The sequence below is a fragment of the Phoenix dactylifera genome, chromosome 6, assembly GCF_009389715.1.
Source record: "Phoenix dactylifera cultivar Barhee BC4 chromosome 6, palm_55x_up_171113_PBpolish2nd_filt_p, whole genome shotgun sequence".
In the NCBI taxonomy this organism is placed as follows: domain Eukaryota; kingdom Viridiplantae; phylum Streptophyta; class Magnoliopsida; order Arecales; family Arecaceae; genus Phoenix; species Phoenix dactylifera.
The window spans coordinates 11,291,700-11,318,831 of NC_052397.1; the positions used below are offsets into that span (position 1 = coordinate 11,291,700).

The 27,132-nt window shown below is 36.9% G+C and overlaps 2 protein-coding genes across 3 annotated transcripts in view; both read right to left on the bottom strand.

The window, feature by feature from the left end:
• Positions 1-1,136: 1,136 nt before the first annotated feature.
• On the bottom strand, positions 1,137-11,072 carry LOC103714914 (plant-specific TFIIB-related protein 1-like). The gene is made up of 4 exons (XM_039127416.1): positions 10,825-11,072; positions 10,403-10,789; positions 2,502-2,660; positions 1,137-2,416 (listed from the first exon to the last, which is right to left on the bottom strand). Exons 1-4 carry the CDS (start codon positions 11,041-11,043, stop codon positions 1,556-1,558), a joined length of 1,626 nt encoding a protein of 541 aa, XP_038983344.1. The 5' UTR covers positions 11,044-11,072; the 3' UTR covers positions 1,137-1,555.
• A 1,144-nt stretch (positions 11,073-12,216) lies between these two features.
• The window catches only part of LOC103714915 (transcriptional adapter ADA2-like), a 39,902-nt gene continuing 24,986 nt past the window's right edge, over positions 12,217-27,132 (bottom strand). The window contains exons 10-14 of one of the 2 annotated variants that reach the window (XM_008802380.4): positions 20,581-20,803; positions 19,453-19,663; positions 17,764-18,096; positions 17,135-17,260; positions 12,217-12,663 (exon numbers count right to left, since the gene is read on the bottom strand). In XM_008802380.4, the coding sequence (XP_008800602.1) occupies positions 12,559-12,663; positions 17,135-17,260; positions 17,764-18,096; positions 19,453-19,663; positions 20,581-20,803 (998 nt within the window). In that variant the 3' untranslated portion in view covers positions 12,217-12,558. Of the gene's footprint in view, positions 12,664-17,098; positions 17,261-17,763; positions 18,097-19,452; positions 19,664-20,580; positions 20,804-27,132 lie in introns of both variants that reach the window. The other variant, XM_008802379.2, reaches the window with a different exon arrangement.

Here is a 27,132-nt window from a genome sequence, read left to right on the forward strand (position 1 = left end):
TCTTTTTTATTTAGAAGTTTTATTTATTCAAAACTCTTTTTAATTTGAACTATGCTTCTATAATCTAAACGATTCATGCATTAAAAATTATAAATTAATATATACTATTTGTGACATAAAAATATTTGTATATAAAGTTTTTTATTCTTGCATGCATATCACAAAATGGATGGAAAGAAAGTTCTATCAATTTCAAAATTTAAGAACAAATTTAAAAATAATAGAATATTAAGTATGGCATGTTAAGTAAAAAAATAAAGCTTTACGATAAGTAAATACATTATTTTATAATAAAAATATTTTCTATATGAAATATTTTTATAAAAAAAAAATTGCCGTAAGGTTTGAAAACCCTTGTAACGCCGGATGGCCCTGCTATTTTGAATGCTGGTGCCTGTATGTCAATGCCATTCCCGCGACCGCCCCCTCCGCGACGAGGACTCCCGGCGCCGCGAGCGCTCCAGCCCCGACGGGGACTCCCGATGCCGCGAGCGCGACCGGCAGAAGGAGTTCGAGGCCGTCAAGGCCGTCCACGTGGGTACCGCCACCTCTAAGAAGCGCGCGGTCGAGTTCAACAAGAGGAAGCGCCGGTTCTCATCCTTCTCGTCCAGGATCAGCATCACACCCAAAGATACCTTAGGTCAGGAAAAGCCACCTCTACTAAGTCAACCATGAAAAGGTCGCACTTAATAAAATATTAAGTTAAAAACAATCAACCTGGCAGACAGTAGGGATATAAGAACTTCCAAAAGGTAATTTAGTTTCACAACAGCTGTGATCCACTTAAAGGAATTATAATTTGAACTTCATATTGATCAAATTGAAAAAATACTTCTCTGACTGCTTCCTTTTCCTGGTACCATTCCTTTTATAATTCACCATGTATAAAGCAGATGGAGAGTAGAGATTCTGCCTCTTAATGCATATTTCCATATAAAATGTTGATCTCTTCAATCAATTGCACTCTACCTTCCCATACACTCATTTTCTTTTCTGCATTTAAATGTTCCTAAGTGCCAGCTTACACTTGTTTGCAACCAAAACCATCTATAACTTCAATTTGCCATCCTGCTTGTACCAACTCATACTTTCGAGAGCATACTTTATAAAAGGAAAACAAAAGGAAGAAGATATGGTAACAAATATGAGTGCCGATATGCAGCATTTCTGTCACAAAAGGTTAACAACGTGGTGCTTGCATTCCACAGTACATAGCAATATATACCCTACATGTGCATGGTACTAGTTCATCGTTGTGACATATACAGGACACAAGCATGAACAAGGTGCAAAACTTCGTCAATTTTCTTAAAAAAAATACAGACACCTACGAACCCAGACATTGTCACCCCAGAAGAACACCAGCTAAAACCTAAAGTGATTGAATTAAATTTGAGATACAGATTTGTTTTCAATTATAGGTAAGCCTGAGCTACATTCACCTCCAGCCCTGTGTATAAATGTTAACATGATCACCATATAACAGAACTGCTAAAATTCTCAGATGTTTTGCATATCTGATCTGAGTATATGCTGGCAAAAGTTCTTTGGGGGTTTATTGCATGTCCTTATCATCACGGGCATCAGCATCCTCGGCCCTCCTCTGGTTTCCAGTCCCTTGGCCAGATGGAAAATGAAGGCCCATCTGTTCCTTTACAAACTGAGCATATGCAGACCTTGCCACAACTGATGGCGCATTAAACTGCCACGGATTCGAGTACTTTTTAGAAGATGAGATAGCTGGAGTTTGACCCATCCATACAGCGGGATTACTTATTTTCAAGTCTCTATGGACTTGTGGCTCACATTGAGATAGGGGGGGCTTGGTGTCACTGACATTCATGCCTTTATCAGCCTTCTGATTTTTTTCTCCATCTGCTTTTGAGACAGGCATGCCAAATGGAGCCTGTGGCTGCCAGAATGCTGCTTGATTTAAGTCGTGGACATCGAATGGTGTAAGCGAATGACCATGAGAATTACTCTTCTTCTCCACCTCCTCCTTAACAATAACTGGAGGATCAATCTCCAGAACAGCAGAAGCTTTTCTTGCTTTTATGACTTCTGGGTGCTTATCTTTATCCTGATATGTATTCAAATGCAACAAGTCAACCACATCGACTTTGGGAGTTGAAGAACGACCTGAGGAGATGGCAGTCATAGGAAAAGCCTTCTCTGGAGGCACAGCTGGAATGTAATTGGGTGGAAGCAGATCATCCCAATTCTCCAATAACTCTTTGTAGACTTTACGAAGAGTTACCTCTGTGAGCCCCATCACTTTGCAGATCTCCGCCTGAGTCTTGCGTTTGTCTTCTAGCTGACATGCCAGGTAGATAGCAGCAGCAGAGATGCTGATTGGGTTCCGACGCGTACAAAAACATTTATTGACAACGACTTCTCCGATATGAGCAGCGAGTTCCTAAGAAGATTATATGCAATTTTAATAGATTATTATCACAAATTTAATGAATCTATTATCATACTTGTTAAGGAATAAGGAATACCTGAGCACATTTATTAAGCTGGAGGAGTATGCAAAACCTAGGCATGTGAACTGATATTGAATTGCTGTTAATGGGTTGGCTTAGTTTCAGGGCTTCACCAAGGATTTTGATGTACTTCCCAATCTCCTTCTGAGGAAGGTTGCTTGCAGTAGAGATTTCCTGGCAAAACAGCACACACAGTATTTCAAAAGTTGATATCAGTTGTTTATTACAGTGATGCTTAATTTAAAACAGATACCTTATCAAGGCAAAACATGTTAGTAAAAAAACTTTTTTCATGCTTAAAGTTGAATTCCATCTAGTTAATGCATGAGTTTCATCTTATTATCTGTCCAAGGAAACCAATAACCTGTTAGGTCATTGATAGAATGGTGAAACTGGAAAGATAACATCAAAGTCTGGTTTTGTTAATGGGAAGTGAAAAGGTAGCATGGCCAGCAGAGAACATATGACAATATTGTATTTAAAGAATAAAGCTGACAATACCATATTCAAAGAATGAAGATTTGGAAGAGTACAATTTTTGAAAGGTAGAGGCAGAGAATCATACCTGTACAGCCAGACACAAGTACTTGACTCTAGAAGTGGGATGGGTCAGGTCAACAGGTCCACACCCAACAAGTTTGAAGCATTCTATTGGGACCATTATATTATGTGCAACATTGCTCTAGCGCATTTCTTATTTTTGAGAAAATACAAAAGAACATTGGTGGACATTGTGACATATACTACCTCAGTTTATCTATGAATGTCTGAGGGCCAACAACACTGACTGTTAGGCATATCATGAACATGGTTTTATGCATGAAGACTAGTGTTAGCTACATATGCAGTAAAACCTAATCAGTTTGGGAGTCTTCTAGTACATGTGAACTTTCCATCTTAAATTTTGTAAACAGGTTCCCAGGAGCAATTACAAGTGTCTTTTTGTGAGTACAGGTAAAATAATCAGGAATACTGCTTTGTGGATCTTGGACTTGAATTTGGCATTGAATTGAGAAAAAAGATATTCTGAAGGCTACTATGTATGATATACTAAATTCCTAAACTACACAAATGGAGGATCAGCAAAGTCTTTAATCTATATGAGGAGATCATTGCAGATACAATGAAAGTGAAGTTGCAAATAAGTCAGTAAGCTAGGAAAAGTTCTACTAATGTTCTTGGGTTTTAGGCTTATAGCTAGGCCACTTGTTACGAACTATGTACAAAATGATGGCATTTATTTCTTTGATAACCGCTCTCCAGGCATTAGTAACTCAACCATCATTTATAGATTAAAAAATGGTGCAGGAAAGCCTCCACATTATGTGAGAATAAAGTTTTGCATGAATGATCAGTAAAGAAATCTACATAAAGAAGCATGAGTTCTGTTTTGTATGTTCTGCAATATCCAAACCTTAATTTAGTCAACATGGGGGGACAATTGCATGACTCCTCGAAAGGCTCACCTCTGCGAATACACTCTCCTTTTGTCACTGCACCTAATTCTTCCCATATTGGAAGAGACACCCGGTCAAAATCTTTTCCGAAAAGAAAATTTTCGACTTGACCGGTCCAATGATGGAATTTCAGTCCTTTTCAACCCACTCAGGGGTTAGTGCTACATCATAGATATCAAAAAGTTATCCCATTTTTTTTTAAAAAAGATCATCTCAATCGAGTATCGTATGACTGCATTATGGTCTCCAAAAATTTGGCTCGCGATTTGTCTTTCTGGTATGGCAGATCTCGCTCCTGAACCCTATCCAGCCCTACCCATAGGGGCCAAAGTCCACATCAAATTTGATGATCTTCCTGGATTAGGCTTTCCATATTTAGAAGATTCAACTCCTGCTAAATCACTTGGCTTTGCTCAAAGATGGTTTCTGATCTTGATCTTTGTTGCCATAGTAGATCCTTGTCTCCAAACATGGGAGATAACTTCTCTACAAGAGTTCCTGATGATTGTGTTGAAGGCATTGCCAATCGAGATACGATCTCGATGAGTTAGGTAATCTTCTCCTCTAGTTATGGGAGATGTCTCTTCATCTCATCATCCATCAAGATAGAACTAGCATTCATATTTGCCTTTGTCCTTTAATATACTTCAAGCACAATATCCCTTCTTCTATCTACTTGTATTGTTCAAGAATCTGAACCATAATAAGGCTCCCATATATGTAAAGGATTGAAGCTCCGAAACCAACTTGATCCATTTGGGGAGAATGAAGAGTTTCCTCAACCTGCTCAACTCGAATCTCTCAAAATTATATAGAAAAAACTGAAAGAATTAACAAAAGTAGCATTTACATTCTCTTTTATTTCATCGATGATCTATTGATGATTCAATGGATGAATCCAAACTAAGGTATATAGCCTCTCTTTATAATAGTAGTAGTAAGATCCTACCTAGCACAATGCAGGTTGAATTTCTCTCCTAGTTCGAATAAAACCAGTTTTTCAAGAACAAAAATGACTAGTAGAAATAATATACAAAAATAATAAAATCCTCCATTTATCTCTTGGAGCGTCTCGGACGATTTTCGTCTCCTAGGAGGCCCCATCCCAAGCTTTTTCAAGGTGAACTTCGATGATAGTTTCTAATAATGAAAAGAGAGGAAGGGTTGGGTTTGTGATTAAAGATGCTGATTCCAGATTGGTTGCAGTTAGAGATAGTCGGCTTTATGACACCTCTGTTCCTGGAGCTGAGCTCAGAGCCGCTTGGGAGGGTATTACCTACACACGACTTACCTTAAGGGCAAAACGGGTTCACCTGGAAGGAATTTGGCGACTATGATTAGGTGGGTCTAAGGCCATGCTTGGGCTGGCGACAAGCACTCGCTGTTGCAGGACATCCTTAACCTGTTGAGGGACTGTATGGCCTCTTAGGTTACCCTGGTTTATCGTGAGGCAAATGGGGCTACTGATTGGGTTGCACGTATGTTGCGCAACACTCTGGTGCCTGGATTTGTAATAGCTGAGTCTTCACCACCCCCTCTTCGCTACCTTCTTCTTTCTAACTTTCTTAGATGTAATCATACTAGGACAGTATGATATATCTGGCTTACCAAATAAAAAAGAAGAAGAGATTGAGATCTTGAGAATAGATGACATGACTGAAAGGGTTAGAATTTTTTTGTCATAGCACATCAGTTCATCATCAACTTGTAAATCTTAATCTTCTCCATAAGATCTTCAAGTATTGCTTTGCTCCTACACAAGCTCCCTCAATTCCACAACTATGTCAAAGCAGAATTTGTTTCCTCTAATACCCATCTAGTGCATCCCACAAGAAGGAACTCTAAAATAAAATCAGAACTGGTTTTGTTCACCATTTTTTGATGAGAACGGTGATAAAATAAAACTAGAGAATGGAAAAAATAGGAAGAAGAGCTGGCAAAGGAGAGAGAAAGAGTGATTTAGGGAGAGAAGTTGAGAGAGGATATAATGAAGCTCAAATAAAAAGTTTCTCCTCAAATTTAGTTTTATGATAACTAGCCTCTCCTCTCTATAGGATACAGTAAACAACATACAAGAAAGGAATCCTACAAAGTTTCAACAAGACAAAATAAAAAGAGTATAATGCAATTCTGAAGGACCTCTCAAATCTAAGGGCAAAAAGGATCACGAACTACTTTTAAAATCATCTAAAAGTAATGAATCCAGAACTTAAAAAAGAATCTAGATGCAATCCACAGTTAGTCCCATCAAAATCTTCCAACTTTCTAACTAGTATTGAATAGTGCTCATGTGAAGCCTAAAAAGACTGCATTATAGCCACTTGCATTAGTAATGGTGTTAAAATAAGTCCCTTCATGTCTTTTAAAGCAAAAGAGAGAATTCATAAAATTGACGTGTTTGATAGTTTTGCTTAACCATGTTTCTAGAGTGACCATGAATGAAAGGGTACCTATCAGGAGCGAAGAAACTAGATTTTTGTAGTGTAATTTCATTTTTCCATCCTGTTTTGTTAAGACTAATTTTCATCAAACATAAATAGATACTGGTCAAGTATGTCATGACCATGGCATAGGCCACCAATGACAGTTCCACATTGGGGTAAAACTATAACACCAGGCCAACCTCCCAACCAAGTTTTACTTGGTTTAGGTGAGAAAAGTGGAAGAGGGGGTCACGTACCAAGTTCTACATGGTTTAGGCAATAAAAATAATAATAATAATAATAATAATAATAAAAGAGTTCCACTTCATTTTAAAGAAATAAGAAAAAAAAATATGTTGTCTCTCTCTCAAGGGATTCAACACAATCACCTTTTTTCCACTCTCGAGAGAACCTCTTATTGATCCTGATTTGTTGTAAGTTTCTACAACAAATTTCTTCCTTCTCTCCATATAATTTTAACATTTGAATAATTTTCTATAAACATGAGTCATCATTTTTAAGGTATAAAACAATTTCTGCAATAATTAAATTCAGAAAAACAAAAATATATTTTAATTTCTGTAATATAATATTTCTAAAAATTATTTTCTGGTTTAATATTTTTTTGAATATTAAACAGTTTGAAATTTAAACTTCCATCAAATAAGTTCTGCAATATTTATTTCTAGCAAAGCAAAATCTGTTTTCAATTTCTGCAAATAAATTTTCTCAATATCACATATTGCATTTTAAATTTTAGCATATTAGATTTATGTATATTTAAAATTTTTATTTAAATTCTGGGAAATTAATAATTCTTTAAATTAATTTCTGGGAAGTAAATAGCAGTAATCTAAACTTCTTGTAATCAAATTTATCCATTTTATATTTTAAGAACTTAATTTCTGTAAAATAAAATTATGTTTTAAATTGCTGTAAAATATTTTTCTGGATATCTATGCATTACTTTCATATTCTGACTGTTAAATTTGTATATTAAAATATATGATTAAATTCTACAAACTAAAAATTATCCAATTCAAGATGTACAATAAATTACAACTACAAATTCAGATTATTAATTTGCTGTATAATATGTTTCAAGGACTCATTTCTATAACATATTAATTTGAAAATTATGAAAATAATAAAGTAATTAAATTAGCATATTTTAGGATATACTATTTTCAATAAATAATATATAGAATTAGTTTTTAGGTCCATGCAGATTTAGGAACATGTTAGGTCGTGTAATTATTAGGTTTTGTTTAGATCCAAGGGAATCACAGACTTAGAATTTTATTTTAAAAATTATCACGGTCGTATTTGATAAAAATACAATTTTTGAAATATTAATGTCTGTAGAAACTTTTCAGAATTAGTAAGAATTGTTTACTAAGTGTGCTTGCAAGATAAATAATGATTCACCTTTCCTAGATTTTTCATTTATTTACTCTAAATAAATATTGATATCAAATAAATTATAAACTGATTAATATGCAAGTCATGAATAAATGAAAAATAATTTTGTCAATCAAAATTATTGTTTTTATTACCAAATATTATGCACAATTGTTTAAAAATATTTTATTGAATATGCATACTTGTTTAGAATTTGACATATATATGATATATGAATAGCTTGACATGTTTTAATATTTGACTCTTAACTCGACTATGTTTTGGACCCCACCATAGGGGTTACATTAGTACTTTAGCTACTCCCAAACTCTTTATTCTGGCCCTGCCACAGGATATAAATGTGGCACTCTGCCCAGTCCATAGGGTATAGTATTCTAGCTCGCTCCGTAGGATATACATGCAGCATTCTAGCCTATCAATTGCATATAATTGCATTATTCTTGCCCACTCCATAGGTATAAGTCCAGTATTTCAGCCCACTCTGCAGGGTATAAGTGTGGTTCTTTGACATGATCATAGAGTACAAGTGTGTTCATAGTCTAATAGGCTATTGAGTTGAAATATAATATTTTATATTGTTCTTATGAAAATAAAAATGAATACCTGAGCAATTTTGGATATTCTTGACTTGCCTTTTAAAAATATGATGATTTTGCTTATATGCTTGGTATCAGCATGAAAATTTATCTAATTTATTACTTGAATTATCTAGTTAAGGTATTCATTACTTAGTGAGCTACTGAGCTCATTTTCTAGTCTTTTCTTTATTTACGGATCAAGAAAACTAGTTACTGATAGGATACCATTATGGGAGTGTAACTAGATGCTAGCATAGAATATTCCGCGTAGCCTAGAATTAATATTTGTTTTATTAGTATAGATATTGGAAGTATTTTCTTATAGGTTTCTTTCATTGATTTAATAATTGGAGAACAACTGACATTAGACTCTTGTGAACAAAATTTTGAAGTTTCTTTTAAGTGCTGGACATGTTAATTATTGAATTTAGAATTTTCTCCGATTTTATACCACAACCTTATTTATTCTATTATGATATCATGTTGGATGCCTTGCATGCTTGTGAGGCAATGCCTTATGAGTATGCATCGATTGCTATATCTCAGACTCAAGATTTCGGAGTAGCAAAAACCTCCACCAATCTCATCTTAGTTTAGCAAAACATATAAAATTCATTCCATAGCTAGGAATTGCTCTATAGAATGGTCAGACTTGAAAGTCAAAAATAAAACTACCAAATTATCCAATTCCATTTGAAAACACAGTTCTATATGTTAAGTCAATGGTCCAAACTTAAGTCTAATACAAATTCAAGCCATTCAAGAAAACTCAAATTCCCTTGAGCTTAGCTACACCCATAGTGGGTTGCATTCAATTAACCTTTTGTTTTGCAATTCATGCTTCAAATACAAAAAGTTCCTAACATCAACCCCTCCCATGTTCCCTTTTTCATCTAATTTCTTTTCAAGCCTAGAGAATTTTGAAAGCTAGCCATGTGGAAGGAATAGAAACAATAATGAACTGAGTAGGTCTTCTTACATGCTAGTAAACAATCTATATACCTTGGCAAGCCCTTCTCCTACCTAAGTTGCCTCAGTAAGGAGTTCAGCAACAATTTTCAAAATGGTTGGCATCTGATCAACAATAGGTCACAGATAGTGCTTCACAACATGCTTCATGTTGATGCGAAAGGCTAACAATATGATGATATTTATAAGACTTTTTAAAAATGTCAATGAAGCAGAACTATTGCCAACATACCCCAAAGTACCACCATTAATCAGCAATTTGGAGGAACTTGAATTGATGTTGATAATATACATAATGGCAAGCAATATTAATTCAACAAGATATCCCACAACTACAGCAAGATTTTAAATGTGCATTTAAGTGTGACTTCTAAAAGTCTAGTTCCAAACAAGACACAATATTTAGATCTGCTACAACCTTGAATCCTTCTTAGATAATGAAACCAAAGTGTTAGGAGCATATCCCAAAAATCAAGAATTAAATCAGACGTAGAATAAAGAATATCAATGTTTCAAATTGACATAAACATAGAAAGTTTAGTTTGTTTTACCTCATTGCTTAGGCTTCTTACTGGTCAGATAGCTATCCTCCGTTGAAAGCTAGGAGTCTAAGCTTAATATTTACTTCATACATTTTCTTAATGTCTCACTACTACTTTCAATAAAGGATGAGAATAAAAATGCTCGTGGATACGAGTATAGATGCCAAAAAGAAGAGCTATCCATAGCCTGATCCACCACAATATAATGAACCAACAAATGCTCACATTCTTGATAGGATTAGACGACAAGCAACGAGGTTCTGCTACTGACGTCCTGGGCGCCGTAGGGTGGCCGCCCGCCGGGGGAGGGGGGGGGGGGGGGGAGGGGAGGACATGGTCGATCACGAAAATGTTTAGAACTTACTTCACGACCATATGTAATTCCATAAATTATAAATGTTATCTCAATCAATCAAAAAATGACATGAAAAATCGAAAAAAGACTTTATTATAGAACAAAGGAAGCAATCAATATGCAAAGAAAAGAAGAAGAAAAGCTACGAAAGAAAGAGAAATGATTGCGACCTGGAGGGTTCTGGGCTCCTGGGCCTCACGGATGGCCTGGACGAGAGCGGCAGTGGCGAGGGCCTCGACGCTGCGGTTGCGGAGGCACGTGGCGGAGGAGCAGTCTCGGAAGAGCTGGAAAGCGTGGTCGGCGATGTCGTGGTCAAGCTTCAGGAGGGACGCCACGTCCAGGATCTGGAGGTAAGCGCGGAGGTGGTCGACGGAGACGAGCGGGCCACAAGAAGGGTCGCCGGAAGAGGAGGAGGAGGAGCAATCCAGGGCACGCTCGAGCTCGGCGAGGTGTCCGGCGAAGGACGAGGTGGAGCGGGCGAAGATGGGGGCGGGCTCGAGGGACCAGGTGGAGAAGGCGGTGATGAAGCCAGTGGGGTGGAATGGATCGTCGTCTTCGGAGGCTTCTCTTCTCCTCCTCCTCTATTAATATGTTCTTCTTGTTTCGTGGTCGAAAGAGAAGGGACGAGGTCGGGGGTGACGAGAGCGAGGGGGTTGTCGAGGGCGCGGAGGAGAAAGAGGGGGTGGGAGTGGACCTGGCGCTCCTCCACCACGCGCCCGCACGAGCAGCACTCTGTCACCCACCGCCCCGCCGCCGTGGCGGCGCACCGCCCCTGCGTCCCCGGGCAGTACGGGCACCGCACCATCCCCATCCCCACCCACCCTCCTCCCTCCACCGAGGTTCTTTTCCAGTTTCATACTTCAATACTTGTGGGCCATGTTGTTGGCCCGCTTCTCTTTCAGCCTCACATGCTCTGCACGTGTCTTAATAGACCGAAAAATTAGCAAGTAGCAGAATTTGATCAAAGACAAGAAAAGAGAAAAGGCTCAGATTTACTGCTAATGCTGACTGATGAATAATTACTGTGTACCGCTTCAAAAGGGAAGATATTTAGGGGATGCATCTTAGGCAGGTTGGTTTGTGTCAAGGGGTAACTTATAATTAATCAATTTATTATTAAATTGCCCAAACTTAATATGACTCAACCCAACAAATTAGCAAGTACTAGGTTGAATGCAGTTTGGGTCTAGTTGACTCGACTGGAAGAGGTTGGACTAAGTTTGGTCGTGTCAGCTCGTTTTGAGAAAGAAATCAGGAACATTTGAGCTAGAGAAGGGCGAGGTTACTCGAGTCTTTAAGCTAATTCAGTCCGGGTACAATTTGATTGATATTTATCAATCCAAATCCTATCTGAATGAGCAATATAATAGCCCGACCTGATCCCAAGTATATAGAAAACTATGATAACTGGTGTGTTGTTTCTTGTTGGAATGCTATAAATTATTCAAGAGGAATATTTGATTACTTTCTAAAGTTGATTAAAAGGGGAATTTATCTAAAGTTTGTTCATTCCAAGGCAAATTAGCAAACTGATGCGGACACTTCTTCATGCATCCACAAATTTCACAAACATGCATTACCACTATCCATAGTTTATAATTAGTAAATTTATGTAATATTTGTTGTCTCTACACATGTTGCTATCCAGCTATGTGATTCCCAAGAAAAAAACTTTAATTTCCCATCATAAATTTATTTTGACGACATAGCAATAATTTTTTTTACATGAACACCCACTTTCAATTTAAATCAAGCAATTTCCTGGAAAATTTATATAATAATGGGAATGTTGCTGACTTCATTACAATGTCATTGTACACAATGGTATATTAAAAATCATCATCAATAACCTCCCCAACTTCTTGAAAGCATTAGTCTATCAACGCCAACTAGTGTAGCTGATAGAGTCTTTGGGAGTTGGTACCAAAGACCTGGGTTCTCTCGTCATAAGCTACTTATAGGAGAATAAGAAAAAACAGTATGATATGACTGTTGAAGTAGAACACATCACTCATCATTATCTATAATAAGATGCTACAAAGATTCAAATCCAACAGTAACGTTCAGAGTTTGTAGATCTGATCTTTATCCAATCTAACCCCAAGTTCAAAAGAAACCAAGGACTCCCTCGGTTCTATTTTGTGCATGCAACTTATATCAAATTTTAATCATTTCAAATAGAAGTAATAGAGTTTCCATGATATTACAGAAATAAAACTTCACCAATGTTGTGACCTTCACGAAGTGGAGAATGAATAAGAGCTTCATTAGGAATGCAGAAAAGTTTGCACGCCTCAGAGAAATTGATTGAATGCCACCTGGGACTTCACTTGAGTGTTCTTTCTAGAGATTCCATGGGCAAGAGATTTCCTGTTGGAGGCTCCGTCAGACAAGATAGATAGTACAGTAATCTTTTGGACCATTTGGAGAGCTGGGTTTATCATGAAAAAACCAGTCATTAGAAGTTAAAGCATAAAATTCGTCAAACAGTTCACCATAAGTAAACTTCAATCATGAACATACTTGGTAATGTTTGTGTTCAAATACAGTTTACATTCAAGGAGTTGACTACCTATACATAATTTGAGCAAAAAAAAAAAACAGCAACTCTCACAATTTCAAATGTTTGTATGAAATTCAAGATTTCAGGAAATGCGAAGCACATTCACTTTAGGACACCTGCTATCCTGCTTGTTCATAAATAGAAATGCCTTACACAATGTTCAAAATGAATAGCACTATCGGCATTGCCATTGTCATGGTTTTGAAGCACTTAACTACTTTGTAGTATATACTTCAGCTAGATAACATAATGACCGTGTATGTGTGTATACATATATGCATATACATATACATATATACATACATACATAAACACACACACACACACACACACACACATATATATATAATGACTATTCTAGTGACAATATATTGCACCTTGATGGCTGTTTCTTGGTCTTGTAAGTGTTTACATAATGAAACAGAAATTCTTTTATACTAACATCTTCTTAATTATGAAGAAATATTAATAATAAAAAAAATGGGAATAGTAAGTTTGTTCAATCTCATTATTATTTGTCCATACTTGTCTGTTTTTATCAATTTCCATTATAACTACTAACAAAAAAGCCATTACAACATAGTAATCATATATAGCTTTCTAAATTTCTGACCTGAATAACAATCCATTAAAACATTTGAAGATGATTTCACGCTCATGTTTCATTATAGCTATGACAGATATATTAAAATCTTGGTGCAAAGAGTAGGTAAAATTATATAGTAAACGTGCCAAGCAACTGCTCGCATCAGGGATTGAGCCAGTGTCAGTGGGTATCAGCTAATTGCTGGCACAGTACGTGCTAGCTGTTCAGTGGCATCTGACATGTTCTGTGCGATGCCAAAATACAAGAAAGCGAAGCAAATAAAAGAAAAAGGCTCAATACTTGCTTCAACCTGTGCTAAACTAGAACGGCTTGATATAAGCCTGCCAGCACAAGTTGATATCATATGATATGCGTGTATAGCAGCACACTTACGTTCCCTGTGCCAACACATATTGGCAGAAACAGCATGGTCAGCACTTGAATCCTTGGTGTTTTCAGTAGATGAGAAACATATGAAAAGGTCGTGCATCATCATCACACATACCCACATGGGTTCTACACCAAAAATTAGATAAGGGCATGGATAAGGATGTTTCAGATGTTCACATAACTTCTTATCACCTACAGAAGCATGTACATCTAACATTCCTTATGTACGGAACCTTTACCACAACCATTAAACCTTATTCCCAACTATATGGATTGGCTTTACAAATCCTAATGCACCAAGCATTTGATGTTGTCCTAGAATTAATGAATATCGAATTTGGATTTTTTTTTCTTTGGAACTGATTGCCAACCTAATATCAACTTTCCACCTCTTTCATCCATGCTTGGAATCAACATCAGCGATTTTTACATCGCCGCTGGCTATAACCCTCATAATATCTAATGTTGACATCAAAAGTTTGGAAGATGCTTCAAAAAATTTAAAGTGCCCAAAGCTCAGGAAACATGATTTTTGACGCGACTGATGGACTGATTAATGGTAGCTAGAAACCTCATAGTGTTTTTTTGGATAGTCAAACCTCACAGAGTTTAATGGCCATGGCATGAGGCGTATAATTTTAGTAAGTGAAAGAAGCCACAACCCACACTCGTTATAAGGAAGGTAACAATCTACCAATGCTTTCAATAATTGGTATCATGAGATTCTAAAACAGGAGCATTCCATAAAAGCATCTTTATATGCATACTCGAAGTCTTTTTCCTTCTTTATATCGTGATAAATTAGGGTTTGTGAAAACTTTACTTTAGGAATTGATAGTTTTGGGTTTGAGGTCTACTAAAAACTCACAAATATTTATAGCATGTTGCATGCCTATTTAATGATACAATTGGTTTATCTCATTTCATTAAACTCACACCTTTTATTTCCCTCAATTTCGCTTTTCTTTTCTCCCCCCGGGAGGTTGCGGGGAGGGGGGAGGGAGGGAAGATTTGGGAAACAATACTATTGTGGGAAGGGTGGGAACAATGTGATGGATGCATCTCCATAGAGGAAGGGTAAGGGGAAGGAGAGGACGAACCCTGAGAAGTATGTGAGTAACAAATTGGACTATTTTACATAAATATAAGTAACGTCATCAATTAAAAACTGAGAAAATTCCAATATCTTCAAGGTTGATGAATAGCTACTTTGAGAGAAATAATTTTCTTGGACAATGGAGTCAATATATTCTTACCATAAATGGATATTTAAGTAGAAAATTCATGGTGAAGACCTTTAGGATGTAACAATAAGGGGAATAGAGAGTAACTTTGTGATATAAAAAGATCAGGAAGCACATCCCATGCTGTTGGGTACTGCACAAGAAAATGTCATGATTTTTGTTACAACTTTTTGTTCCTCTCAATACATACTTTTTAATCTTTACTGACACTAACGTTTTGGTACATATTGGAAGATAAACATGCAAATACACATCAGGAAAGAAAATGCTAAATGGTGGTTGACGCAAGTTCTTGATGTTCAATCATCATTGTCAATTATGCATTGTTAGATCATATTACTAAATAAGCACATTATATTTGTTGCAGATCTTTAGGATACAAGTGTATTTAGCCAATATTCTATACTCGTATAGGAGGAATTCCTACATAGCATCACGGCCCTCAAGTGCATCTCCAACATCTGTTCTTGTAAGCATGTATTGCACATGCACATTCTTTCACAGTGAAATTTAATAAAAAAATCAAGTCTAGTTAGGTCAAGAAAAAGGAGTAATATGTATTTAACAATATTGTGATGTAAATAAGCATATCTTTGTGAATGATATGATGCCTCATTGAACTAACTTATTACCGTAAGTATGAATTAACAACAGTATTGATGGTTTTATTTAATTTATATGTCAAACTTGCTAAATTTTAGTCCATGTGTCCATTATAAGATGTATCAATCATAAGTTATCTTGTAGATTCGTAACTTATATTGCACAACGATGCATTTTGACACCTATGTCTGCCAATGCCATCCATTTTGGCTTCAATCGGTCATATATAAAAACCTCTAAAATATTCAACTTTTGGCTGCATGATATTAATGGTCTTAATTTTAGACTATGTATGTGCATGTGCATACATAATGTATAAGCATATGTATGCATACATGTATATGTATATTGTATATGTACATGTTTATGTATGTGTATATCGCTCTCACAGAAGATCTGGGCTCAAGCTCAAGTTCTACTGGCTGGTTTCCAGCTTGCCCACTGCCCCATCCCCCACCCCCCTCTCTCTGCACATGCATGCTTGCTATCATGCCCAAGTTGGCTCTGAAATCCTTATACAGTCTCAGGTCTCTACAAATCTAGCAATTGTTGCATGCTATGTGTAATATATCTGAATTATAATTAATAGAACATCACTCTACAAGGGAAAGCCAAGAGTATGGGAATGTTCTTCTCCATGTAGCTTCAAAGTCCATTAATATTCTCAAAAGGGATGGACTAATGTTCATTATGATGTCTAATTAGTTTGTCCCTTCAATCAGTCCCCTTTGGGTATTAAATTCATCTATCACATACAGAACCATCTATATATTAAACATTGCTATAAAAAAACTGTACTTACTTCTGTACCACAGTATTCTCTAGCCAACCACGAAATGAGATCCAAGTACTTTTCAGGTTTGCCGGGTGTCATCAATTAACTATGACCTACCGGCAGAATAAATAGTAATAGCAATTGATTGTATTTACATTCATGCCCAAACAATGGTTAAGCTTTTTCCACAAAAATTAATACCGGTCTGATCAAATTCGCTGGACCACTACCGAACTTCGTATCGATGCCACACTAGCATAGTATCGGTACAGTACAGTACGAAAGTTTTTTGGCGTACCGATATCCTCGGTACGCCACCCATACCGGTACCGGTACCGGTACCAAACCGGTACGGTATGTCCGGTACCATCCGGTTCGGTATGGTATAGCATTCTATGGGTCTGATGATTGTTCACAACTATTGTAATGAAGATAAGATTTATGCTACATAAGTCAATATTCACTTTCAGCTAATATAAATAAATCATTTTCTACCATTTGACTCCTATTTATAAGTCATATATACTAAATATATAAATCTTCAGAACGAAAGAATTTTTACAAATGACTACTAGGTACAACACTGGTGATAACAAGTTAATAAGAGACTATGATATGTTCAAGAAGGTGAAAAAAAAAAGCATGGCTCAGCTAAAGAGTTAATCAATTGAGAGCGACTCATGCTGGGCCTATTTTTTTCATTACCATATCATAAATCTTATTTATTTTGCTTGGATCAACCTTGAAGAAGCTATAAGCATCAGATTTCTTCACAATGGTACCCTTGTATATTTCACTCATCAACACCTCCTGAATTTTAAGATAGTGACAGGGCAGTAACCCGCACTGACAGCATAACCTTTGCTCCTGAGAACCAAGAAAATAAACAAGTCAATCATATATTTGAAGTTAAAATCTAAATGCCCACTAAACTTCAATGAAATGAGAGACTGATATGAGTAATGCATAATTGTTTGAAAAACCAGTAAATAATTCATATTTGCAGCTACATGTAAGACAATCTGCTCAAATTGATTGACCACACATATAACACAGGTTTGATTGAAAACTGAATTTCAGAATTAACTATGAGTAAACAGTTCTGTTCAAATCAGAAAATCATCATGCTTAGATTTCAGAAGTAGCATGTTTACAATCAAAAATTCTTGGTAAACTAATAGTCTGCTGTCATGATGATCTTCCATCCCTGATAGTTTACTTAAAACAATGACATCAAGCAACAGGCTGCAGATCTGCACTATCAGCCTTGGAAACTAAATATTTCCAGCACAAGAATATTTTTGACATCCATAACTTCAAAAATTAAATAGTAAAAGCTGTCTAGAACAAACAAACAAGGTATTTCTTACAGTTTCACTTAGCAAGTCTGCACCAGGAAGTCCAGTGACATCCCACGCATCAAATGATTTTGAAGGGACCTGCATCGTAGCCACAGAAGATGGATCCTTCCTATCAAGCTCCAACCCTGATCCACCATTCACTTCATTGATGTTTTGTGGACTTCCATCGGATAACCCGTCTTCTTTGTTTGAGAGTTCATTTGCTCTAAGTGTTTTACCACTACTAGAAACTTGGCTATCTGACTTTGTTTTATTTATGCTGGCTTCCAATTCTCTTAACTTCTTCTGCTCAATGTATGCTTTTGCTTCTGCCATGGTACGACATCCCGCAGCACGACATTCCTGAAATTTGGATACAAAGGTCAGTACTTAACATGAGATCTAAATTCAGATAACATACATATATACATACATATGTACATACTTATGTACATATATAAATACATACATATACATACATACATACATATATCGAGTTTTAAGAAGGATTTGACAACTAAATGCGATAGATATGCTGAATGTCACTATTTAGTGGAGGCTATGAAAAGCTAAAATCAAGAGACTCTTTTGACTTTTGAGGAACAGCTGTTATCTCTCCTGTTGACATCATTAGAGGAAAGGAATTTTGGTGGTGTCAGTGGACTTCAGTTGCTCCTAAGTTTGACAAGCTCCTTTGATATCTTAAAATTAGTTGTTTTGCTTGATGAATTGATGATTGTATTCTGCTTCTCTTTCATTTTGTTTCTCTTGGAAATGAAAAATTGATGGGGCTTCACAACTTTCTCACATACATATATGTATACACACTAATGAAAATTTAACTTGATTCATCAAAAGCCGAAGATGAACAAACTGCAGTAAGTATCAAGACCAGCTTTATGTTCTGGTTATCTGGCATTTTGTGGAGGCCAGTTGCAATACAGCAAATTAGTGATAGTTCAAAGAATGGATAAAGTAAAGTAACAAGTCAAGTTGAGGGCAATTTAATCCTGTGAAGCTGGTAAATATTGGCAATTAGATCGCATGCAATAAGAATCTGAAAATTTGAGACCAATCAGTTGTTTAGATTCTGTGAAACTTGAGCAATTATACAAGTGTATGCACAATCACTAAAACAAAGCAACAGCTGAACATTCATGTCCTCCAAAGTATACACTTACAAGTTACAATCAACCCATACAATATAAACAAGTGTTACCTCAGAAAACATCAGCCAATTCAATAAGTAAATATTGTAAACTTTCTATGGAATTTGATCTAAAATTTCAGTAGCTGGAACATGTCACAGTAAAAAGGTTCACTAGAAAAAAAAGTAAAAGGACATGAGTCAATTTATTAGAATACAGACCCTCTTTGCATCTGAATTTAAAGCACTAAACAGGCAAAAAGAAATTTGCAAATTATATATTTCTTTTCCACTAAAAAGGGCATCCCCATGCATGAGGCTCCTAGCACTTCAGGCTTTGAGGAGGGTTAGATCTATGCATCCTAACCACAATGTATGGAGATGCTGTTTATGTATTTTGAACCCATGACACGCAACCTTACTATTGTGCCATAACCCGCAATATAAGTATTCCTTTTCCACTACAATTCATAAATCCGTACTGGGTATAGAATGAATGGAAAGAGCAATGAAAAGTATAAGTAGTTCTTTAAGCAGATAGGAAGAGTTTTATAACATAGTAAACATCATACCTGAAGCTCTTGAATTCTTCTTCGAAGTTTACGCTCTTCAATGACACTCTGGACTAAGGCATCATGTTCTTCTGGAGACTGATAATGCATGAAAACCTTATACCGCTCATACACTTCTCTATCCTCAACAGGGAGTTCCTTCTCCAATGGAATAGTATGAAGTAAGTTTCTTTCCAATATGAAATCCTTTCTTCGTTTCCTCTCATCAAGCCTATCAGAAGGGAAAAGAATATAACATTCTAGTAAGTAGCAAACGAAAATTTGCTCATGTTAGTATGAAAGATGTAGCATAACTATATTTTTGCTGTAACTTGACAAGCAAGTCTCTTGAATATTTTGCATTGTGGAACACTATCAATAGGTATCAGTGGCAGCAGGTTTTATCTGCATCTCTATTTAATTTTGCATTGAAACTACACCAAGTGTGGAAATGAAATCTAATAACATGTATGTTACTGAGAAATGACATACACCACAATTAACGTTATATGATCCCAAAAAAAACATGTGCTGATATTAAATTAGCAACTTTTGGAACTCGAAGACCATAAATTTATTGCATTTGCTGTTTTGATAATATAACATTATACAGAATATATCATTGAAATATAATGCACACAGCTGAATCTAGTTAATCAATTAAATTTTCTGTAAGAGACTATTTTGGCAGGGGTTTCTCAGATCACTGGATCTTGTATGAATAGAAGAAATCACTATTGGTACAATAGCGCTGCCTTCACCTTCTAGTTCTAAAGCTGAAAGTTCTGTGTCTCCTCAATATAGGATTGTTCAAGGATCCATGGTGATAGTAGTGCATTTTGTCTTGTGCAAGAAGACATTCTGCATAGCTGTCAAAAGGATTTCATGCAAAAGAGGGATACACCGTCTAATTGTTAAACAACAAAATAACAAATGAAATTCCAAAATCCAAAGTTTCCAAGCATTTTGTTTTATGTACGTATAATTTCTGACTTCACATGCTTTACGGTGAAAATACAAAACACATTTTAGTCCTGGTGAATAATTTGACTTCGCGCACACACATATATGTTGCTGGATAAAAAAGATTTTCTTGCCAAATGATATAAATTTTATGCATGATGATTAAAATAATAGCCTAACAAGAACCTTGAGCAATAAATATGTAGCATTCGCAGCTTCAGTTCATGATGAATTTCAGTGTCATTTGGCATGAATTTCATATCAGCCAGTGCCTTTTCTGCGTCATCATCATATTCAGGATCAAATTCCTGTCTTTTGGGATTGTAGCCACTCAACTCACTCAAAGAAAGCCCATCATCTCCAGGATATTTAGGCTTTTCTACGCCAAAACTTGTATCCCCATGAGTGCCTGCCAACAGAATTGTTACACCAATAATTAGGAAGATCCTCATTCTTCAACAAGTCATATATTGGCCAAATATGGGAAATAACAGAAATCCACTGTCTGCAAAATTTACAAATGTACAACTTAATTTATCAAGAGGGAAACAATCGCCTGTTTGAAATCTAAAGGACCAAAAAAGCTGAAGAAACCAAAAAATTAAGTTTTAGAAAGTACTCCAAATAATATCTTCAAAAAATAAGTAGGTTACAATAATAATTAAAATAAGGAAGGAGATATGTTAATACAGACCATGCTTCTATAGAATGAGAAAAAGTTTTGTATTGACAGCAAGAATAGAATTCTCCTGTCACCAAAAAAGTCTTAAGATTCTAACTCAGTTAAGGAAAAAAAGCCCCATGTAAAGATGCCAATACAAAGCCCTCATTGAACTTCATGAAAAGAAATTTTAACACTGCAGTCATTGATTGGGTTAAGGTAAAAAAATGAAAAGGAAGACTCAATTCCATACCAACAAGTACATTCTGCCAACACCAAAAGTCACAATATAGACTACCAGTAAATTCATAGCTTTACAATTAAATTTGTTCAGTTGCATTTTAAAACTGGATCTAATGGAAGGTTATTTCATTCTCTAGCTTTATCTATAAGTACTAGCAATTACCCCAACTTACAACCAACGTGAGATTAAACACATGCCCGCACGAATCCTCACATACTTCCCCCTATTTAAACCCCGGCATCTTTGTCAAGATAAAGGTCCAAATCCGGTCAAATCCAACCGCAAATACTATGATCAACCCATGATCAGTTCAAAAATTGCTCATCCTGCACTATCCACTAGTCCACACGGGCTAGGTCTGCTATGATACCATTTAGCAAGGAGAGCTCTATTGAAGATGTTCAAATCAATTATATCAAGGTTGCCTTCATTTTTGTTTTGACTATAAATGACCTTGCAAGACTTGAGAATGCGCTCATATTGGCACAACCCATCCAGAGAAATGCCTTCCTCATCTGATCAATTTTCAATCTTGCCCACGAAGGTAGAGTGAAAATAAAAAGCAAGTGGGGATGGCTGATAATACGGAATTAAGCAATGTTAACCTTCCTTCCATATATAGAGTTAATCCTTCCATCCTACTAACTTCTTCTCCACCTTTCTGATCAAAGGAATCCAGTTAGCTTGGGTAAACGATTTGCCTTCAGAGGAAGACCAAGTGTTCGATAGAGATATTCACATTTGTACCACAGAAGATACTTCCTTTGTTCAGATCCCTGTCTACATAGATCATTGCATTTTTGTAATACGAAGACCTGAGAATAATTCAAAGGACCAGAGGAGCATCTTTAAATTGAGCAAGTAAAGCAAGGAAGCCTGGCAAATGAGCAACATGTCATCAGCATAATTGACACAATTAGACCCCCTTCAAGGTTTAAAGACCAAGTCCTCTGATCAGATTGTTCCTCGCAGCTACCTTAAGCATCCGGTTCATCACATCACCTAGAAGAATAAAAAGAAAACGTGATAAAGGGCCTCCTTGGAGAATTCCCTTGCAGCAGCTAATCCAATTACTGAGTGTATAGTTAAGAATAGGGGCCACTTTGGAGATCGAGAGGATCGGGGAGACCCAACTGAACCATTTTGTGGGAAGCCACAAAGAGCAAGGATCTTGCAGATAAACCCACCCTCCTCTTTATCAAAGGCTTTCTCGAAATCAGCCTTAAACAGTCCTCTATCAACATGATTCTTCCAGTAGTGGTTGAAGATATGTTTCCATGTTTTAGGGTTTTATATAAGGAAGATAGGTCATTTCACATATACTATTACCACACACTCACTTCATGTCACAAATGTGTAGGTGCATATAATTTGTTTACTAAGACTGACCTGAATGGTTTAGAACCGACATATTGTCGATCATAATTTAGAGAGCATAACAAATTTTAAATATTCTAAAGACTGTGATACTAAATGAACAATTTTTAAGTAGCATGACAAGATTTGTCATGAAACTCCCTCAAATCAATCAAAATTTGGCTAAAGATAAAAAAAGAAGAAGAAAAGAATCAGATTCTACATATAATTCATGAATCAATCATGAAATTCTTCAATAATGATTAGTAACAGTGAAGAAAATTGGAACCATTTAAATAGATTTTGCCGGCCCCATAATTACTAAGGGTTTATTTTTGTCTGTTTATGAATTTGTTTTTATATTAATTAAACTCCCCTCCTTGCTCCGTCACTCTCTTCACAGCTATTGTTAGAACACCCTAGCTTGCATCTATAAAAAATGGACCCGTTCCTCGTTCCCTTTTCCTTATCCCATCTCTTATCTAAGATGGCATTCTCCTGCAAAGCCATCAAAGTGCCTAGCTTCATCCCAACTCAACGAAGAAGTGAAAGAGGGATGTGGAAATCCAGATGTCGAATTAGACAATATTACTTGCACCAAGTGCCACAATGATCATCAGGAGGGTCCAGTAAGGCAAGTGCCACATGGTTTCAATGAACCAAGAACAAGAGAAGACTAGGGCAGCCCAAAGAAAGGGAATTGCCAAGGCAAGGGCGGACATGGAGGTGGAGGTGGGTTCAATTTGCAGTAACTGCAGTGGCTATTGTGGCTAGCACTAGAAGTAATAAAATTCAGTGAGGTGGCTGTGGATATCAAAAAAAAGAAAAAGGAATATGGCTTCAATGAACCAAGAACAAGAGAAGACTGGGGCAGCCCAAAGAAAAGGAATTGCCAAGGCAAGGGCAGACATGAAAGTGGAGGTGGGTTCAATTTGCAGTAACCGCGGTGGCTATTGTGGTTATCACTAAAAGTAATAAAATTCTAACTGTATATGTTTAAAAATGAATCATTAAATGCTAACATACGATTAATTTTTGTTCCTACTACTATTGGATAATAGAAATTATAGGTTTGGATTTAGTCAGATTTGGAACCAAGGAAGGAAAGTAATAAAATAAAAACTTTCTGGAAAGAAGAGCTACAAACATTTCTGAGACCAACTAGTTCTTGCTAGTCTCACATTGTGAAGTATTTTATTTTCATGTAGGACAATCAATGCCCTCTATAGAACCAAGAGACATCACTTATTGATTATAGCTCTTAATCCCTATTCTATAGAAAAATCCTTGTGTTGAAGAGGCACTCACACCTCTTGACAAGCTAAAGAGTAACAAACAAATAGGAAAAAGGAAGCAAAATCTTGAAACTCAGATTGTCACCTAGCTAACAAGAAATAAAATCTCAGAAACCTATTAACTATCAAATGTATCAATGAAGAGATCCTTGGGTTTGAGTTGTGATATCCAATGCTAAAAATCTTTGGGAGCATTTCATCTCCTTGGTTTCTCCCTTTTAGCATTAAGTTGATGAATATTCATCTTAAAAAAAGTACACAAATACACAATGCTGTACGGATTGGCTTCTCTTGCTACTTAGAGTTGAAGGTGATCCCATGGCCATGCATCACCTTGGCCATGCCAACACAACAAAGGAATTTTTTTTTCTTTGGCTTGTTAAGGAGGATATGTTTTTTCGCCAATTGTTTGTGGCAAATAAGTATATTAAGCAAGAGTTATTGGCTTGGGTGTAGTGGCTTCACATGGAAATTATAGAAGTTTTCACTATGGTTTGGAAACTAACCTGGCTCTGATATCATTTGTAATATCCAAGACTACATCTCTAAAAACTAGCTAGAAGGTATTATTTGGATTTCTTAGCTCTGTATAAGTACCCAAGATCACCCCATCACATAACCGATGTGGGACTAGAGACATGACTACACGGATCCTTTTGATGTCACTTCAGTATCATTCGTTCCTTAGTAGTTGACTAGTCTTATGCTCTCTTGCTTGCTTTAATTTTCTCCATGTAATCACGTTAAAGCCTCCTTCTCCACTTCATTGAGATTAACCAGTGTAATATGGATGAGCTAGGTGATTGGATTTTGTTAATTAGTTTCGAAAAGGCTATGGAGGAAGATTTAGAGGGGAGAAGGGATCATCAATTTGGATGGAATATGAAAATATATGTGCCTTTGTTGGACATATGATAGCCAAATTTGGGCATTACCTCAATGTAACCTTGTTGACATAGCATTATACATACAATAATTATATCCGATATTCCCCAAAATCATTAGATTTAGCTCTATAGAGACTAAGAAGCTAGAGGGTGCACAAGAGAGTATCTCAAAGTAACTTCAAATGGAGAAACACCTAAATAGAGAAGGAATGAGAATCAGAGGTGGGGCAGCTACATAGGAGGAGAAAAGCTAGTGGTTGGTTTGTTTAAGGGACGAGGTTATAGTGGAGAAAGATAAGTAGAGGTGGAGATTAGGCAATGGAAGAGAAAGTGATAGGTGAGGAAATCATGAGAGATAAAATATAGAGATTAGGTCCAAAGTGTTTTTGATGGGAGTGAGATATGATGCAAAAAGGACCTTAAGTCTTGTTTTTTCCCATGATGAAAGAAAACATTAGGGAAGCCCAGGTCGATTGATAATCTACTAAGTACTAGAGTTAAAGTTTGCTATGAATCTATCCTACTCTAATGAAGATATTTTTTCCACTAGGCAGCAAAACTAAACCATGTTTGATAAAAACAAAGAAATGTGAGAATTTAGTCATCAAAGAACAGGTTTATTCAAGGAGCATTTGAAGGATGGTTTTACTCTTACTATAGTTGATGAAGAATGGGTCCACATAGTTGCAACCAACATATTTGGATCTTTTTGGACAAGTTCTTCTATTGTACAATTTGTGGACAAGATGGGTCTAACTCTACAGCCCATAGCAATACATATATCCTAAACCCAAACCCATCTAACAATGTGTTGACCCAAACTAGGCATGAGGATCCATGTAGGCATGTGTTTAGTCCCTTGTTGGTTGTGCACAGGGGTAATCTTGGGTACTTATATAGGGCCAAGAAACTGATGGTGTGCGTGCAGAGGGCTAAGCATGAATTTCAGAAAATTTTTATGCGGAAAGAACGGGTTAAACATTTTAACCCAAAACATGCTTGATATTTTAGATATTTTAACTCTGATACCAGTCGAAGACAGTCTTCAACTGCACATCGCATGTGGCACGGGCTCAGTCCCAATACATAGGGTGACACCCGCGTGTGCCTATCAAAGCACTCATCATATGAGCCCCCGGGTGGAGAGCCACGCTTCGTCACACGATCACGCGTGAGAGTTCCCGGGAATCGGATAGTCTCCACTAATCCTTTGCTTTGACACCAAATATCACAAAGCCCTCAGATCTCGAGGATTGTGTAATTCAAATAAATATGCATAAATCACAACTTCTTGTGATTTGAAGATTGAGATCATATCTCAACCATAAAAGAGATCAGATCTCTTACCTTTAGAAGGGGGTTCCTTCAAGGATGATTCGCAGCCGCACAAGCGTCCGGCCTCGATGACTCGTCCACGCGAAGCTCCGGAATGATCAGCTTCCCGGGGAGTGCTAGCTCGCAGGGAGGCAGAAGGTTGGCTGAAAGGGAGAAGGAAGAAGATGGACCTTCACAGCTTAAGAACTCCTTCTTGGGCTTTCACCTTCAGAACTACTCTCTCCTCTCACTCTCTTTCTCTGGTGCTCTTCATGTGTTAAGAAGAAGGAAGAGGGGTGGCCTATTTATAGGCCAAGAAGAAGGTGAGGTGTCCCTATGAGGTGTCCTGTGAGGTGTCCTGCCAGGACACATGTCACACATGCAAGGAAGAGAGATGTCCTGCTCCGCCACGTGTCACGCATGCAAAGGGGTGAGGTGGCCTGGAGGGCGATGTCATGGATGACCTCATGAGGCAGATGAGGTCATGGATGACATCAGGAGGAGTGTGAGGTGTCCAGGCCCGCCACATGTCACACATGCAAGCAAAAGAGGTGTCCTGCTCCGCCACGTGTCACGCATGCAAGCAAAAGAGGTGTCCTGCTCCGCCACATGTCACGCATGCAAAGGGGTGAGGTGGCCGAGATGTGGGTCCCACCTAGGCAGGACATGGGTCCCACATACAGTATGTGGGTCCCACCTAGGCAGGACGTGGGTCCCACATACAGTATGTGGGTCCCACATAGGGAAGGAAGTCCTAGTCATACTAGGATCATAATTGATTTTAATCCAATTTGACTCAAGCCAAATCTGATTTGGTTGAGCAAATTAGACATTTTCACCAAACCAATTTTGGTGTCAATTACGGTTTTACCAATTTCAAATCATATTTGAATTTGGTCAAGCCCAATCTCTATTACTCAATCAAATTGAGTCTAATCAGTGATCTAATCACTAATTAACTTCTCCAAGCAACAATTGCTT